The sequence below is a fragment of the Bos grunniens genome, chromosome 10 (assembly GCF_055505025.1).
Source record: "Bos grunniens cultivar Pamir isolate PY7600 chromosome 10, Bosgru_T2T1.0, whole genome shotgun sequence".
Taxonomy (NCBI): domain Eukaryota; kingdom Metazoa; phylum Chordata; class Mammalia; order Artiodactyla; family Bovidae; genus Bos; species Bos grunniens.
The window spans coordinates 44,838,522-44,857,158 of NC_141174.1; the positions used below are offsets into that span (position 1 = coordinate 44,838,522).

General features: G+C 39.5%; 1 protein-coding gene across 4 annotated transcripts in view; it reads left to right on the top strand.

The window, feature by feature from the left end:
• TMOD2 (tropomodulin 2) overlaps nucleotides 1-16,299 on the top strand; it is a 48,189-nt gene extending 31,890 nt beyond the window's left edge. For 2 of the 4 annotated variants that reach the window (XM_086320944.1, XM_086320946.1), the window contains 5 exons: nucleotides 1,158-1,265; nucleotides 6,959-7,102; nucleotides 13,486-13,630; nucleotides 15,904-15,934; nucleotides 16,080-16,299. In XM_086320944.1, coding sequence (XP_086177070.1) covers nucleotides 1,158-1,265; nucleotides 6,959-7,102; nucleotides 13,486-13,630; nucleotides 15,904-15,934; nucleotides 16,080-16,107 — 456 coding nt within the window. In that variant the 3' untranslated portion in view covers nucleotides 16,108-16,299. Of the gene's footprint in view, nucleotides 1-1,157; nucleotides 1,266-6,958; nucleotides 7,103-9,041; nucleotides 9,183-13,485; nucleotides 13,631-15,903 lie in introns of those variants that run through there. The other 2 variants (XM_086320945.1, XM_086320947.1) reach the window with 2 other exon arrangements.
• Nucleotides 16,300-18,637: the final 2,338 nt, after the last annotated feature.

Below are 18,637 nucleotides of genomic sequence, written 5' to 3' on the forward strand. Positions count from 1 at the left end.
ACTCTCAAAGGGAGGAGAAATTGTGTTGTGTGTGAGAGGGAGAGAGAGAAAGAATGAGGGAAAGAGAAAACACTAGCTGACACTTTTGTGTTCCTTCTTATTAGACCAATTTCTAGCATTTAATAATATCAACTAATTTTTATTGACTACTAGCTATGTGACATATACGTTGCTAAATACTTGAAATTCATTATCTCATTTAATCCTTAGTGGGACTTTAAAAGACTCCAGTGTCCCCAGTCACAGAGCTGGCCTGTAGTGCTCCATGAACTCATGGTAGCCTCTAGCTGTGCCCCGTACTGCCTGCCTCTCCGGTGCTCAGTACTGTGCTAAGTGCTATGGAAGGGGGAATAAGATTCATTCAGTCTCGATTCTGAAGAACTTAAATTAGGAGCAAAACACTAGGCGGATAATTATAACGTGATGTGGTAAGCCCCCGATTTCTGCGAAATTGCAGGTAAGGGAAGTTGATTCTGCCTAAGAGAATCAATAAACAAAGGAGGTGATATTTCTGCTGGGTCTTGAAAGATGAGTTAGAGCTAGTTTAATTCTAGTCTGGCTAGAATATAGAGAATGAAAGAGAAAAAGAGGGAAGGGTGGTGTGTGCATAATTCGGAGGATAAACAGAAGTGATGCCCGAGTGTCACACTGTTAGATTCCCTTATTGGACACTAAGTGGTGCTATTGGCTCTGGATAGGTTGGTTGCTAGAGATGGACGATCGATGTCTTTTAGAGAGGATAAAATCTAAGGTACATCTAAGTCACCAAAATACGAACCTTCAAATTGTGAACTTTCAAAGATGCACACACACTTGCCAGCCCCTGTGTGCCAGCTGTTGTACTGTACTATTGTACTTTTCAAGGTGCTGTACTGTAAGATTAAAAACATTTGTTTTTTCTGTTTGTTTTTTATATATGTATTATTTGTGTGAAAAAGTATTATACACCTGTTACACAGTATTATCTAGCTGATTGTGTTAGTTGGGTACCTAAGCTAACTTTGTTGGAGTTACGTACACACTGGACCTAGGAATGTGCTCTCAGAACGAAACTCATGCGTAGGTCCGGGACCTGCTGTATGTAAAAGCTGTGGGTCCTGAGCTTAGGGTGAAGGTGCTATAGAAGGATTCATCAACAATCTGTGTCTTTCTCATAGAACATTCCAATTCCAACCCTGAAGGAATTTGCAAAGGCTCTGGAGACCAACACTCACGTGAAAAAGTTCAGTCTGGCCGCAACCCGCAGCAATGACCCTGTGGCAATTGTGAGTAGAATCCCTAGAAATACAGCCCTCAGATATTTAATTCAGTAGAAGCTATTTGTAATTTGTTTTATCAATTAACAATGTTCAGATCTGGTCAATGTATTTTCTGTATAATTAATAAACAAAATTAGTTATAATGAGATGGTAAAACAAGAACCCACAAGTCAGGCACTTTGAATTCACTAGAATTTTGTTAACACTACAATATTAGGAGAAAGATATTAGATTAGGCATCTAGCTAAATAAATATTTAGATTTTGTTCTATTCTTAGTACAAATTTTCTGAAACGTTTGCACCTGCAGTAGCATTCCATCACAATAAATGGATATGAGACCCCTCCTCCATGAAAGCCTATAGGAAGCCTTCAGCACATAGAAAAAATGTTAACATATATTTCATTTTAATCTTTTAAGTGGATTCATATGTCTCAAAAATATTTTAAACAACCAAATCTTAAAACATTTTTGTTTGATATTGTTAACCAGAAGATGAAAAAAAAACAAAAAGGTCTATTTCTTCTATGCGCCTTAGTTGATTCAGGTAAATAAGGAAACCCCTGAGCTGAGCCCAAGTAAATACTACTACTGTTATTACATTAATACTACTGTTATTCCTCCTATTAATAGCTCACATTTCTTGAGCAATTAGTAACTGCCAGCTCTGATCCCTGTCCTTTGCTTGGTCATCTCACTGAATCCTCAGTACACACAATGAGGTGTGAACTGTTATTAGTTCCTACTCTAACAAATGAGCAGTGTGAGGCTCAGAAAGGTTAAGTAACTTTTCCAAAGTAACCCAATCAGCAAAGGACAGAGCCAGGATTCATCACCGGGTCCTGGTTCCACAATCAAAATACCTAACCACCCAGCTATGCTATATTTAAATACATTACCTCACTGTTGTAATGTTTGCTAAACTATGCCAGTTGTCAGAAGCCTGAGCATTAGGCCACATCAATGGTTCTACAGGATCTGATGCTCAGCACTTGAAAAATAAAAGTTTCTCGACTTGATGATTTGATTTAAAGTAACATGTCTTTTGGAAGATTTAAAATAGCATTAAAAAGGGACAGCAAGAAAGTAATGCTATCCACCATGGTGCTGGTACAGAGTAGATGTTGAAAAACAAGTATTGAAAAATACTTGTTAAATGAATGAATGGATGTGCCCTCTAACCTCTGAGCAATAGGCAGTATTTCCATGATGACGACAGCAAATGTGAAGTAAGCACTCATGTAAGAAAGGGGCTAAGCTACAGAACAATGTTTTCACCAGCAATTATTACATGTCTAAATTTGTAGGTTGAAAGCAGTTTTGAATTTGAAGCCTATCATTGAAATAGAAAAAGAACAGAACTAGATCATTGGCGAGGTAAAGTTAACAATTTAGGGGTTCTTATCTGTGCATGATTTTGTGTGTAATCTCTGCCCTTTACTAGATTTGTTTTCAGTTAAGCAAAAACATTCACAGTGCATTTCGTATGTAAATAACTAAAGGGATAAATAAATGATTTATAATTTATGTTTAATATAATATTTACAGTAAAATGGCAGGGATACAACTAGTTCATAGTTTACTGTCAGCACTAGTAAATAATCTAATTTCTACTCTAGGTCAAATAGATACCTTGCTAAATGGACTAATATAATATATATATCCATTACATAGCCCAATATGTTAATAATATACATTAACACACATTATATCTATAATATATTTATATTATATATTATTATATAAAATATAATATAGGCCCAAATGTATTAATAATATATTAAGATATATATTATTATATCAAATATAATAATCTGCTTGATCTAGTTTTCAATCCAACAACTATGTATTGCATGTACGCCTTGTGACAAGCACACCATACAACTGCAAGGAATAACTGTTATCCTTTAGAATGAAAAGAAAAGCCTCTTTCAGCCTTATACCTGGATGGCTTCACAAGGTCCAGCCCTCACCTGCTGACCCCAGATGGTTCCCCTTTCAGCTATGCTATCGTCAGGAAAGAACTGTTCTATAGGTTGAAGATTGGTTGATTATCCCACAGGCAGCAGAGATATTCAGACTGTGATTATGGCTGAACAACTCAGTGTTGAGAATTACAAATCAGCATTAAAGCAAGAGCTTGGAGACTCTTTTCTATGTAAGGTTCAGAAATAGACTCTACAAAATACTTGTGGGATTATAGTGAATACAGACAAAATATGTGGATGTGAGATGACATTATCCCCATTTTACAGATGTGGCAACTGAGGCTCAGAGTTTGAGTGTCTTAACTAAGATTACCCAGCTTGTGACCAAGCCAGGAAGCAAATTTAAGTGATCTGTAGTCAAATTCAGTTTACCATGCTCCAAGTATTTCCATATAATCACTCCTATAGCAGGGAGTGTTAATGAAACTTGCCACACTAGTGAATGCCAATGTAGAGAAAAGGTCCAAATATGTTATTTTTTAATGCTGTTATTAATAGGGATGCCACATAAAAATCAGAAGTTTAGGACAGCACTATCAAATAAAAATAAAATGAGAACCACAAATGTAAGCTACACATGGACCTTTAAATTTTCCAGTAACCACATTAAAAAAAAATGGGTGGAATTAAATTTAATAATATATTTTATTTAAACCACCATATCCAAAATACCATCATTTCAAAATGTGTATGTAATGAGGTCTTTTGCAGTATTTTTTCCATACTACATCTTTGAAATCCCATGCATTTTAATATTTACACACATCTCAGTTCATAAGAGGCACTTTTCAAGGCCTCCATAGCCACGTGAGTCCTGTGGCTACCGCCTGCGAGGGTACAGATTTGGACAGAGCAGGAAACTGCAATTTCCTCACAACACTGTGAAGTACAGAAAGCAAACCTTCTCTTTAAAAATGTATTTCTACACTATTTATATAACCTTTAAGAAATCTAGTCTTGGTTTCACTAACGTTATTATCCCCAGCACATGTAATAGATGCTCAAATATTTGCTGAACTTCAGTGAACCTGGGCCTGGAGCCCAGGCTTGTGTTTGGCTGGGTCTCTCTTCCCTGTTTTGTTCGGTATAAGAAAAGTGTTTTCTCCAGTTTAAAAGAAATTGGCAAGATCGTGGCTACTTGCCAATAGGTCCTGCAAGTTTTTTATAAAGGCCTAATTGCTCTGACATTTTGTTATTCTAATAGCAGAAGTAAATCCCAAAGCTTGGAGAATCCATAAGGAAAGACCTGATACATTCCTTTTGGGGGCTCTAATTAAAATGTGTACATTTACTTCTAATTAAAGACCTAGCACTGAATAAATACACTTTAATTTACATGGTGTACACTAACATCAATGCAAACCCTTGAGCTTTCCTTGTAGTTCAAACAAGTGCTTGACTAATACACAGGATTATTCTTCTAGTCCAGTGGCTCTCAACTCAGGGTGATTCTGCCCTCCAGGGAACATTTGGCAGTGTCTGGAGATATTTTTGGTTGTCATGACTGGGAGGGTACTGTTGACATTTTGTGGGTCTCAGAGGCTGCTAAACCTCCCACAAGACACAGGATACCTCCCACAACAAAGACTTCTCCAGCCTCAGATGTCGATAGTCTCAAGGTTGGAAAACCTGTTCTTGTCCCAAGTTGAAATCCTTCTCTTCCTTCTTCTTGTCCTTTCTGTCATAAAAACAGAGTTCAGCAGTTCCTTGTTCTTCTCCCGAGAGCAATCACTGTTAGCAGTTTGTTTTCCATTCCTTTTGTTGTTGTCTATATGATTTCAATTAAAGTGATTTTGAATCCTGGCTGAACATTAGTCACTGAAGAGCTTTTGAAAAATGCAGTCAACTACAATAATAAACTACAATAATAATAAAAAAAATCAACTACAATAATAAAAAGCAAAACAAAGCAGCTGTCTAGGCCACAGTCTGAGATTCTGATTTAATTCATCTGGTGGGGCCCAAGCACTGGTATATTTTTCTAAAGCGTCCAGGTCATTCTAGTGTGCAACCAGGTAGAAATGCACTAATACATATGCACTTTTATTTTTGATTTATTATCTCAGATAGTTTTTGATTCTCCATTAGAAAATATTGGGCAACTCTTTACTCTCTCTTCTTTCTACTTCATCTTCCTTTTCTAGCTCTAAATTGTAGTTATTCTATTGTTTCACACCTTTGAGCTTTATATACTTTGTCTCATTATATTCAGTTAGGTGTATAGATTGACACCAAAAAAAAAAATTAGAACTTATCACTAGCATTTATAATTATCTGGCTGTATAAATATATTAAAGCCTCTGTTCTATGGGCCTTAAAGTCTAGTGACTAATGGCAGTCTGATTCTTGTTTCTCTGTGAGCAGATCACAGTATTTTTTCTTTCTCTATTTTCTTTCTGTCTTATTTTGAAGTAGGGCAAGGTGGAGAGAATTGATAACATTTAGAAGTTTTACATATTTCTGTTCTCTGAATATTCTGTGTTCCCTGCATAGCATGCTGACCTGTTTCGTGAACTCAACTTTTCTCTCCTGATGTTGGTTTTCCTGTTAGGTCTAGCAGTCATTGTTTGCCTGTTCATAGTTCCAAATACAGAACAAAATTGATTTGTGTAAACTGGGACTATTTCCGCTGCAGTTATGTAGATCTGGTTCACCAAAAGACCTATCCCTTAAAAGGGAAGCCCCTTTAGATTTCTCCATTTGTTACCATCTGGCAGGCCATACATTTTATTTAGTAATTATTGACTCCGCCTCTCCTGCTGAAATATAAGCTCCCTAAAACAGGACTTTTGTTTTCTCTACAGCTAGCACAAAGCAGAAGCCTGACACATAATCTTTTCTAAGTGAATGAGTGAATAAATGAACGAATGAGTGAGTGCTTTTGTAAGCAGGCAGATGAGTTGATGAGCCGCCTTCTCTGTAGTGTGTGTATGAGAAGCTAGCAGGCAACCGGGGAGTCCTTGGCAACTGCTCAAGTTGGGAGGGCTTCCCTCTGGGAGGGACATGGTTCAGTGTATTTCCATCCTGGGCATTGCCATCTCTCCTGTCCCTTCTCCCACTCTGTATCTGGTGGAAGATCTGGGGGTGCCTCCATTTCTGCACTGCTTTACTCTTGGGACCCAGCACCCTCACCGAGCCTCTTCCTGGGAGATTTCTCACTGATGGCTGTACAGGCAGTTGCTCTTTTTCAGGGAAGCTTCAGGAAGAGCTGGTGTGCCCTCCACCTGCTCTCGCTGATCCACCTGTTCCTGTTTGTAGTGAGACACCCTAATTGGGGCTTCCCAGGCGGCACAGAACCCATTTGCCAGTGCAGGAGACTTAAGAGATGTGGGTTTGATCCCTGAATCGGGAAGATCCCCTGGAGAAGGGCATGGCAACCCTCTCCAGTATTCTTGCCTGGAGAATTCCATGGACAGAGGAACATGGAGGGCTACAGTCCATGGGGTCAAAAATAGTTGGACACAACTTAGCAACTAAACAACAACAATCTTTTTTTTTTTTAAATTTTGCAAGTATGTGGAATTTATAAATCTGAGCTGCTGAACCGAACTATTTTTATTGCATTTTTAAATTATTATCTTTGTTACTTGAAGGTATGATTTAACTAAGGTTTTCTTTAAGTACTGTAAAAAAATATTTAATGTGGTGGCGAGAAGTTTGGTAAATAAATCTTTAGAAACCCTAAAGGTTATTTCTTTTTCACATCATAAGGCCTTTGCAGATATGCTAAAAGTAAACAAGACCTTGAAAAGTCTAAACATAGAATCCAATTTCATCACTGGTGCTGGGATCCTGGCTCTTGTAGAAGCACTGAAGGAAAATGACACGTTGATTGAGATCAAGATCGACAACCAGGTGAGTTAACTCACAGGGTACATGTGAAAGGGAGGAGTACCATAATGGAGGGAGTTGACAAAGTTCTGTGAAAAAGTTTAATTTGATATTCTGGCTTCCTGGTAATTAGGACAGCTTCTGGCCTGTGGAGGGTGAGTGGGAGAACGTTTTAATAATTAAACAACGTCTAGTGGGGCAGCTTGGGACAGAAAGAGCCAGCCCTGGGCTGGTCAGGCACCGGAGGAAAGAGAGAGGAGACCGGCAGAGGTGTTGACAACAGCTTTGTTCGGCCTTTGTCATCCTTGCCTGTTAGTAGGAACCTTGGCGCAGTCCTGCTCCAGTCTTGCTGTTGCCTCTTACTGGGACTATGGAAAAAAAGCAGAGTAGCCACACCCAGAAACAGCCTCCCTGCCCTGGGTTGGAGGCTGTCAGAGCCAGGAAGCAATCCCAGGCTCCTCCTGTCTGGTGCTGACCATAGAGCCTATTTAAAGGAGTTGGGATTCTCGAAGACAGCCTGGTTTAGAGTGACAGGCCACACCCACAGTGTGATCACAGTCTCAGCTCTGCTGCAGCACTTCTTGGGGTCCAGGCAGCCAAAGCAAGCTGCTTTTCCCTGGAGACACCCCCTCCTGTACACTGAAGACCTCTTTTCCCAGCCTCAGCCTACAGAGTCTCTGGAGTTGCTCTACCGGCTTCAGCTGGCTCCTGCCTGCAAGCAACAACTCTCTGTTCTCAGCATGATGTCGTACCCTGTCCCTTTGGCTGCAGAGATGTGTCTGCCATGGGATTCAGGAAATCTGAAAGGTCTAGACACAATATAGTTGGAATAAAGAACCCTGGAATGGACCAGAAAGAGCGAACAGGGAGACTAGTGCTCCAAGCATCCCCTCTGTGGGGTGATGGGAAGGGCAGGGGGGGGAGTGTCCTCTGCATTTCTGGGAAAATCCCTGGTCTAGACACCACCCGAAACTATCACCTAAGCTTGGAAAGCCACGGAAGACCCATGAATAGCTCTCCTCTCCTTTATTTGGCTCCAGGACACATGGGCTGTTTCAGTGCTATATGAGTACATCCCAAATATTTCTTGAAACATACTTGTACTAAAAATTATTCATTGTCTAGTTGAAATTCAAATTTAATTTGAATTAATTAATTAGAGGTAGGTTAATCTATTCCTAGACTCCTCCTGAGGCTTGTTGCCAGGGGAGCAGGGGAGCCCCACCAGGAGACAGGCACCCTTTCAGTCTCACCCTCCCCAGAGGGCTGCATCATCAAAACAGCTTTCCTGTGCAGAGATGTGGAGTGAGTCCTCAGGAATGTGCACATGTGGCCGTACCCGCTCAGGAAGCTCACTCCTTGTATCCTGATGTGTGTCCAGCTGCTAGGCAATTAAGAGAAAATCATGAAGGGGTGGAGAGTAGGAAGACAAGCAAGAGGGAAATAGGAAGGGAGTAAAAAGGAGTGATGGTTCAGGGATGTGTATCAAATAGACTAGTATCAGGAAGAAGTTAAGAGGACTCCTGGTAAATGTTTCCAGGAGAGCTAAGACAGAAGTGGATACCTTGTTCCAAAGCAGGTTTAACTTTCTGTGTTGGTTTAGGCCATTGTGAAACCCCTCATCTGAAATAATGTCCCAGATACTGTTTCTAGTTCCTCTTAAGATATTTAATACTACTTAGTTAGGGTTGCCAGATAAAATATAGTTAAATTGGAATTTCAGATAAACAAGAGTTTTTAATACAAGTGTGTCCCATGAAATATTTGGGATGTACTCATACTGAAAAATTGTTATTTTATGAAATTCAAATTTAACCACGTGTCCTGTATTTTTATTTGCTAAATCTAGAAACTTTATACCTAGTAAATGAGCTGAAATCCTGAAAATTTAGAGTACCTTTTAAGAATGCATGTGGGGGTTTCCCTAGTGGCTCAGTGGTAAAGAATCTGTCTGACAATGCAGGAGACACGGGTTCGATCCCTAGTCCAAGAAGAGCCCACTTGCCACGGAAAAACTAAGCCCATGTGCCACAGCTACTGACCCTGTGCTCTGGAGCCCACAAGCCACAACTACTGAGGCCATGTGCCACAGCTGCTGAAGCCTGCACACTCTAGAGCCACTCTAGAGTGCTCCACGAGAGAAGCCACTGCAATGAGAAGCCTGTGGACCACAATAGAGAGTAGCCCCTCTCTACTCACCACAGAATTGGAGAAGGAAATGGCAACCCACTCCAGTGTTCTTGCCTGGAGAATCCCAGGGACGGCAGAGCCTGGTGGGCTGCCGTCTATGGAGTCACACAGAGTCGGACATGACTGAAGTGACTTAGCAGCAGCAGCAGCACTCACCACAGAGTAGAGAAAAGCTCACCACTAGAGAAAAGCCCACATCAACAAAGACCCAGCACAGCCAGAATAAATAAATAAATAAAAGGGTTTTTTTTTAATGCATGTGAAGAAGACCCTGACATACAATGTCCAAACTTGCACTGAAGCATCAACCTCCACCTCCTCCTTAGTCAGCTCAGAAGGGACTTGTGTCCTTTTTCAACTTTCATTTCCTAATTTGCCTCTGAAATGGGTTCTCTTCACTTGTGACAAGAGGATTAAGTTCTTGTCTGGAAAAATTATTTGCTTTATTTCCAGAAGGAGGAAATTCAGAGTCAAAACCTGTCTTCCATCCAAATTTTATTGTTGACTCACAGTGTTCTTGCCTGGAGAATCCCAGGGACAGGGGAGCCTGGTGGGCTGCCGTCTATGGGGTCGCACAAGTCGGACACGACTGAATCGATTTAGCAGCAGCGGCAGCATAGACTGTTAGAAGCAGACCTCAGTTTCCTTATCTGTATGATGAAGGGTCTGAAATAAAATAATCTCTAAGACAGTGTCTCAGGCAGGAGCAGCAGCTGAGACCAATTTAGCACCATTGCAGCAGGCACCTCCACCAAAGCTAAGGCCTGCAGAAAATCCTGCACTGGGGTGGCTGCCGTGGCTAGGCTCCAGGTAAACAAGCTGTGATTGAATCAGGTGCCCCTGTGAGAAGAACAATCAGTGATGCGTATTAGTGAAACAGATGGGTAACTGCTGAATGAATCTGCGTAGAGAAAAGTGGTCACTTCAAAAAAGGTGATCTGAAGAACCGTATGCTTAAATTTTGTTTCTTTTTCTTTGTATTTAGTGACTTAAAAAAAGAGAAATATATCCAAATTATAAGAAATTTTGGTGCCCATTTATTGCCCTAGGTTTATATAACACAAGACATCTCAAAAAAGAAAAACAAAAAAAAAAAGACTCAGGCTGAGAAAGATGCTCTATGCTGTATTATTTCCTCACCTTCTTTTATATGCCCTTTTCCCAATATAATTGTCTTCAGATCTTATGTCCTTTATATACACCATCGCATGCCCAACCTGTGTGTTACCCAAATCTAGGACTCCAGATGCCTAAGCTTTGTGAAAGGAAAGAGAGGGACTTTATGTCACCCTCCTTGGTCAGCTACCTCCACCCTTAGCACCTGTGCCGTACCCCGGGCACATAAGTCGTAACTACGGCAGCCCTGACCTAGGTCTCAACTCCTAGTCCAGTCCTGCTTTTCCAAAGTGTGGGTTTCCCTGGTGGCTCAGATGGTAAATAACCCACCTGTATAATGCGGGAGACCTGGGTCTTCAACCCCTGGGTTGGGAAGATCCCCTGGAGGAGGGCATGGCAACCGGCTCCAGTATTCTTGCCCAGAGAATCCCATGGACAGAGGAGCCTGGTGGGCTACAGTTCATGGCGTCGTGTCATGAGCTAAAGTTGCTCATGAAGCGTTGAGGTCAGTATCTCTTAACATTTTTGCTGCCTCTCCCTCCCATAACCTTACATTGCCGATTGCTGAGCACACTAATCTCTATGTTGTGGATATCCAGAATTGTTATTGTCTGACTGGAAGTATCACATTTTGTTCTTTTCTTGAGGAAAAACTCGTTTGATAGGTTGCTGGATGAAAAAGAGGAGCAGAGTTAATCCTTAGAACTTGCCTAGGACATAGAAATTCCTTCACTAACTTTTCTTCCTCATGTACTCAGTACTTAAATTTTCCAAATTTAAAAGGTATATATATTAAAATATATGTTTCAATATAGTATTATATTTAAAAGGTATTATAATAATATATAATTTAATGTATTTAACTGATATGTAATTTAATACATTTAATCAAAATTGCGTGAGTCAGGCACAGACATAGTCTTGGCAGAACTATAGGGTCCAGAAACACAGCCTAGTACACCTGAGAATTTTGCAGCAAGGTAGCATTTTAACTCAGTAGGGGAACAAATTAAGTAAAAGGTGGTGGGACTACTCACTAGCATTTTTTAAAAAATTTTATTGGAGTATAGTTGATTTACAATGTGACTCTCCAGCATTTTGGAACAAAATGACATTGGGGCTATATCTTAATCATTCTGCTAAAATTCATTCCAGGTAAAATGAAGATTTAAATATTAAAATATATGAAATCATAAAACAAATGAAAGAAACCAGAAGTGGAGAGGTTTCCTCAGCATGACATAGAATCTAAGAGACACTAATTTGACCATATGAAAATGAAAAATGGTCTTGTAATCAAAAGGAAAGTCAAAAGACAAACTGAGCAAAATTTTTTCATCATTTTTGACAAAAAGCTAATTTCCTAATGTATAAATTTTAAAAACAGGAACCACAAGCTGGGAGAAAAATATACAAATGACAGGTTGGTAATTTCCAAAGAAATACAAATGCATAAGAAAATTAATTGTTCTTAGTCATAATTTGAGAAGTGCAAGTTAAAGCAATTAAATATAAGTGAAATACATTCTTACCCCTTGGATTGAAAAAGATGAAAAAGATTCATAATATTCCATGTTGGCTAGAGTAGGGAAAACTAACTTTCTGACCCTATCAGCAGGAGTACAAATTGTCATAACCTTTGAGGGTAAGTCAATCATTTATCAACATTTGAAAAATGCTTCCTCTTGGAGCCAACTATCATGTACCCTACAGGCACACTGGCAGAAATGCCCCAGGACATATTGGTACTTTGTGTACAAGGGAAGTTCACCACAGCCTTGTTTGGAACTGTAAGAATGGAAAGCAGTGTAAGTCAGTAGGATGTAGCTAAATCAAGTATGATCACTTACTACAATGGAATGCTATGCAGTTGTTCACAAGGATGAGGAAAACATATATTTACCCACATGAAATGATGTTCCTAATGTTAAATGAAAAATAAAAAACCCTAGAATAATATGCTGAAAGTGAAAGTCGCTCAGTCCAGTCTGACTCTTTGTGGGTCGCCTGCCAGGTTCCTCTGTCCGTGGAATTCTCTAGGCCAGAATACTGGAGTGGGTAGCCATTCAGCCATTCCTTTCTCCAGGGGATCTTCCCAACCCAGGGACTGAACCCAGGTCTCCCACATTGAAGGCGGATTCTTTACCGTCTGAGCCACCAGGGAAACCCAGAATAATACTCTAGTGTAATCCATTTATATGAAGAAAACATAGACATTACATGTGATTACACGGACATGAATGCACAGAAAATGTTTCGAAGACTACATGCCAAACTGACTTTCTTCATGGGAATTGGGAGTCTGGTGGAAGGGAGCTTTTTATTTTATATACTTTTTTGTCTTTTCTTTGTAGTTTTTAAAAAAATTAATGATAGACTATGGAAAAAATGTACTATGTTCCTTAAATTTATCTGTGGATTCCTATATTTACATGCCCCCATTTTAAACCCTACTTTTAAAATTATTGTTCTGTTTCTCAAAAAACAAGCAAAAGCAAAAATACTCTTTCCACCACTTAAAAAAACAGAGAATTTTCTGTAGCCCAATAACCCATTTAGTGTTTGATAGTGTTTGATAATTCACCTGGCCATGGTTCAAACCACACTAATAAAACCTCTTGAGGATCTTCTACTGAGACTCTGTTCTGAGAGAATGGCCACCCATCTAGTTGATGATCTTCAGATATCTTTGGATATGGATCCCAGAATAGAAGATTTTTTAACTGGATTGATTGCTATAAGACTGTCACTATTAAAAAAAAAAAAATCCTTTGTTTAAACAACAGATACTGGGGTAAAGTGGAAACACCACATGTTAATTTTGCTTTAATTTTATATCTGGAATTGTCATTTCTTTCTTAAATAATTTGCCTAGTCTTTTCAATTTAACATGCCAGCAGATTCAGCTGCCTGTTGGATTTTGCTTTTAAACAAGGAACAGGTGTATGAGAGAAAATATCTCAAGTGACTTTGTTTCAAATTGAGACTTTTGCCTTTTTGTCCAACAAATAGCTGTACATCTTTCCATGCATAGTTAATGTGAGTAACTATTTCCTCTTCTTTCTTGGCCATCTTCTGTTTGTGTCCACATCTGCAATCAGAGACAGCAGTTGGGAACAGCCGTGGAGATGGAAATTGCCCAGATGCTGGAGGAGAATTCCAGGATCCTCAAGTTTGGATATCAGTTTACCAAGCAAGGACCACGAACAAGAGTGGCAGCTGCCATCACAAAGAATAATGACCTGGGTAATGCAGGCATAATATGTGCTGTTAGTAATTACAAGAGCAGGATGGCCATTCATTTCTCCACTTCAGATATAACATCTCACAGATAGATAACCATTCCACTGGCCTTTGGTGTCAGCCCTTCATCGGAAGTATATTATTACATTGTCATAGGAATCCACATTATCTTTACAGTGTTTACGTTTTATCGTGGCATTCTTTCAAGAGAAAATTTTTTTCCCAAGCAGCCTTTGATTTTTACTTGGTTTCCTTTGTATATTTATTTCTCCTTTACTTACTTCTTATGTGTAATCATCCTCTGTTGTTAATCTACACCGGAAAGTGGACACAGTGACATGGAAATTCCCAGTTCATTTATGTTTGACTCCTGTGTTTTTGTACTTGTGTGTAAGTATGGTTATGTCTGATACCTTGGTGATTTACATGTGAAATGACCTAGTAGAGCTATGTTTTATAACGGTTAAACTCAGAAGTAGCTTTTTCAGTTAGTCCCTCTTTTATCTTTCCTCCTACCCACTCTTTTGTGACTTATGTTAGAATGAGATGGGGAATGTCCTGGTCAACCACAGTGAAAAAGAATGGCACCGATTGGGAAGGCTTGATCTGGGGACATCCTAGCCACCTGAAACAGTGTAGAAAAAGACCATCCAGGTACCAGCAGTCCACTTGGCAAGTAGCCTGCCAATAACAGGCTTCAGTCCTCAATAGAGGTATGGGGCAGAATGCCAGGCCTTAGAGAAACTGGACAAGGTGTCCCACCAAGTACATTGCTGACCTTGGGGAGGGTTCAGATGGTAGACAAAGTGGAAGCTAAGGGTTAGAACTGTCAGAGGCAGGTGAACGTTAGTGTGCAGGTCCCTGCCCACACATGCTTACCCTCAGCCCTGAAGCCCAGCCAAGGTGCAGTGAATGGCACCCAGAGGGTGGCTGGGCATACGGCGGTGCTCACCTCCGAGGTGCAAAGGGTGAGGCGCAGTGGGCAGCAAACGGGAATGCTTAGAGCAGCAGTCAGAAGATACCTGGGAAAACACGAAGGTCCTCCTCTGAACAAAGAAAAATAGGCAAAACTGGAGGTTTAGAGGAAATGGAGAGGCGATCCTGAGCCCAAGAGCAGCAATCATGGGAATAGCTTTTGTCAGATTTTCTGCATCTGAGGCAGGAGCAGTCTGAATTATGTAAAGTGAGGAGATGAGATAGGGCACAGCCCAAGGCACTTTTTTTTTTTTTTTGCCAAATCCAGAAAGATTAGAGCAGTCCTCTTCCTGCCCACCAGAGGAGCCTGCAGGTAGGGATGTGAAAGGGGAAAGAAGGTTGTAGAAGTTGGGATAGGCAGTCAGGCTAGCTCCTTTGTTACTAAGTACCAGATTACAGGGGGCTTCCCAGGTGGCTCAGTGGGTCAAGAATCTGCCTATGACACAGGAGATGTGGGTTCGATCCCTGGGTTGAAAAGATCCCCTGGAAGAAGGCATGGCAATCCAATCCAATATTCTTGCCTGGAGAATCCCATGGACAGAGGAGACTGGAGGAACCTGGCGGGCTACAGTCCACAGAGTTGCACAGAGGCTGAAGTGACTTGAGCACTCACACACTCACACTGGATTAAATGAACCTTAATCTCTGAGTTTGCTGACACCTGAATAACACCCTCCTTGTTGTTGTTGTTTTGCTCAGTTGTATCCGATTCTTTGCGACCCCATGGACTGTAGCCTGCCAGGCTCCTCTGTCCATGGAATTCTCCAGGCAAGAATATTGGAGTGGGTAGCCATTCCCTTCTTCAGCACGCCTTCCTTGGAGGTTGCTATTTTGAAGTTTCCATTTAAAACAGGTTTAGAAACTTTAAACTTCTGTTTGCAGCTCTTCCTGGTCTTCAATTCAAAATCAGAATTGTGAATGTATCATCCTAGGGAATTAGTTTTAGCCAGTTGGTGACTGAGTTTCACAGAAGCTGAGAAGACGTGCTGTGGATAAGTAAACAGGAGAGGTTCACCGTCTCATGGGTTTGTTTCAGATTTCTACTCCGTTGAAATTGGAAAGCTCTAAGATTCAAGTTCCCAACTATCAGATATAGCTTTATTTAAATGTAAATTCCACAAAGCACTGGGCTATTCGATCATTTCCATGTGTTGCCATGGATAATTATTGAAATTTTTGATAACTGTCCTCAAGCGTGTGGGATTGCTATTCTGTGTGATTATTGTTGTTTGTCTGAAATTTAAGGAATATTCCCTCTCCTTCATTTTGTCTTTTCAAACCTTTTTTTCTTTCTCATCTAGTTCGTAAAAAGCGAGTTGAAGGAGACAGAAGGTAAACTTCCATAAAAAGAGGCGAAGTTTCCCCACGGCAGCAATTTAAAAACAGAAGCTCTTCTTCTTCACTGGGACCATTTTATCAAAGGTTGTTCATTTCCATTAGCCAAGCAACTAATAATTTAACTGTTATTCTTTTTTAGTGCTACATATTTGTCTTGGATTTTTTAACATATGCAACTGCTTTATTTGTCCCTGGACACCTCTGGCGACTTGCACCAATGGATTTATGCAGATCTTAGTCGGTGACAGCAATCAAAAATGATTTAACCATTTTCATATTGGGTTATCTTGCTTTCTTATGTGAACTTTTTTTTTAACCATTGAAAGGAACTTAATATATAAATGTGTTTGTAACTGTGATTAAGATAGAGGCCTACCTCTGTTTACATGCTTAGCTTTGAGTTAGGCTAAATACAACAGAAGTGTTCTCCTGACCACATAAGAAGTTAGTATTGCCAATCTTTCACTGAGTGAGAAAATGTGACCAGCTTGGCACAAATTCTCCCTTAGTTCCAGAAAAGTCACTAAATGCAAATGCCCTGCTGGTTGAAGATCAGTGGTGTCATCCTCATAAAAAGAAGACAGCATTATGATACATAAACACAGCTTTAGCAAATAAGTATGAAATATTTATTCACCCACAAATATAGCTTTAAGCCAGATTCATGCATAGCAAAATGAATTAGCTACTTTTACTGATTATTGCACATACATTCGGTCTTTAACATCACTCTATGGATAACATTTTATAAAACTGTTAAAGTTTTCCAGCCATGATGGGAAATTTTTAAATTATAAGAGGAAAGCTTTTCAAATAGTACATTCTAAGTAAAACAGTAATAATTGCACTTCAAGGTTATCTGTTACACACGATTACATTATTTTGGCAGATTTTAGAAGCATTTATTGCTTTGTCTTTAGGGCAACAAGATCACAGGATGAGATATGAACGTTCAAGATAATTATGTAGATTTTGTTCACATGGCATGATCCATCCAGACATTTGCAAACATCAGGAAAAAATGTGAATTATTATTTATCCAGAGTTTGTCATCTCAAGGACAAAGCCTGTGAAAGTACAACTTCGATGACTGGCTGATAGATGCTTGAATCTTTTTTCCAGCAGCCAACAGTGTCATGTTAAGCTAAGGACATTTGTGACTGCAGCCTCTGGCACCAGCTCTTTGATTACTGTCAGTGCCTAAGGCTAGAATTAATGGCCCTCTGACATTGCCTTAGGCCCCTCTCCCTCCTCTTCCCCCTCCTTTCCTTCCAGTTCTTTCTCTTTCTTCTCTGTAATCCTGAGCCTTGTAAAGGTGGTGTCCTTCGTCTTGATGACACCTGGAGCTAAAGGAGTTGCTGACTCAGGCAGAGGAATTCACTAAGTAATTGAGTGTTCCTGAGTTGCTTGATAGCAATAAAATAAATAAATGGGAAAACAACTCATACATAATTCTAGTTAGTTTATAAAAGGCACAGAAACTGGAGAGAAAGTCCTTTCTTTAGCCACAAAAGTCTGTTGGGTTTTTCTGTAATATCTTTTCAACCAACTTTTTTGACCTTTAAATGAACTTTTTGACCAACCCAATAAAATTAGATATTTACTTGTAAGTGCCTACATCTCTAGCTCTAAAATCTTTTGAAAAAAAAAAAAGAAAAAAAAACAAAATAAAATCCTTTAAGATGTAAGAATATTTTATTATACTTTTTGAGGGAATAATGAGCAGAGCATATTGAATTTTGGAAATCGCAAAGATTCTTTAGTTTTCTGCTAGATTTCCCTATCTATTAAAAAAAAAGTAGTAACTACTATTTGATTTTTTTTCTTTCCCTTTAGGTGTGGTATGTTGGAGCCAACTCATACAGGTTTCACCATTATTAAATTATCAAGAATCTTGAAAACTGGTTGCTAAGCACAACCATTATTAAAAATTAAATGGCATGCACTTACAATTAAATAATTATATATAAAAAAGTAATACTCAAAAATACATTTTGCCATTTTCGTACTCTTGAGATTATTTGCACCTATTGTGTTTTTGGCACAAATTTTTTTTGGCAGAAATACTGTATCGTGGTATGCTATTATACATCTCTCCCCAACTCGCTAGTTCTTCCCAACTAAGAAGTTCCATACTTCTTGTTGGTAGTTTGAAATTGATCATGGCATGGAAATTGATAAATGTTATAAATCAAGATTTTCCCCTATCTCACCTGTCCCCAGGTTGCTGGTTCATGCATCTACCATCAGCATAGCACTGGGTAAAATGTATACAGTTTTCTTTTTTTTTTGTTTTTTGTATACATGTTTTGGTTACCATGTTGCCAAAGGGAAGAACACTTCTGTTTCTCAGTTGTCTTTCTCCTTTCCCTTCAGATTTGTTGCAAATATATTCAAGTGCAGAGTCCCTGACATGCCCCACTAAGTAAGGCTTTTTCCTTTCTGCTCTCATTTACTCTCTTTCTTGCTTTCTCCCCTAAGAAATCTTGGATCCTACACAGAGTATTCCCTGCAGCCCCAAGATACTGTTGTCCCAGGGCTAAAGGCAAACCCTGGCAGGAAGAAGGAAAAAGGTCAGGACTTGATGGTGACTGTGCTGCAGTTGTTGATAGTATTAAAGCAAAATAATGGGATATTGTCAAAACTTAGCACTGTTTTTAGCTTGCAAAATAGTTAGGTCAAATGTATATAGAATCT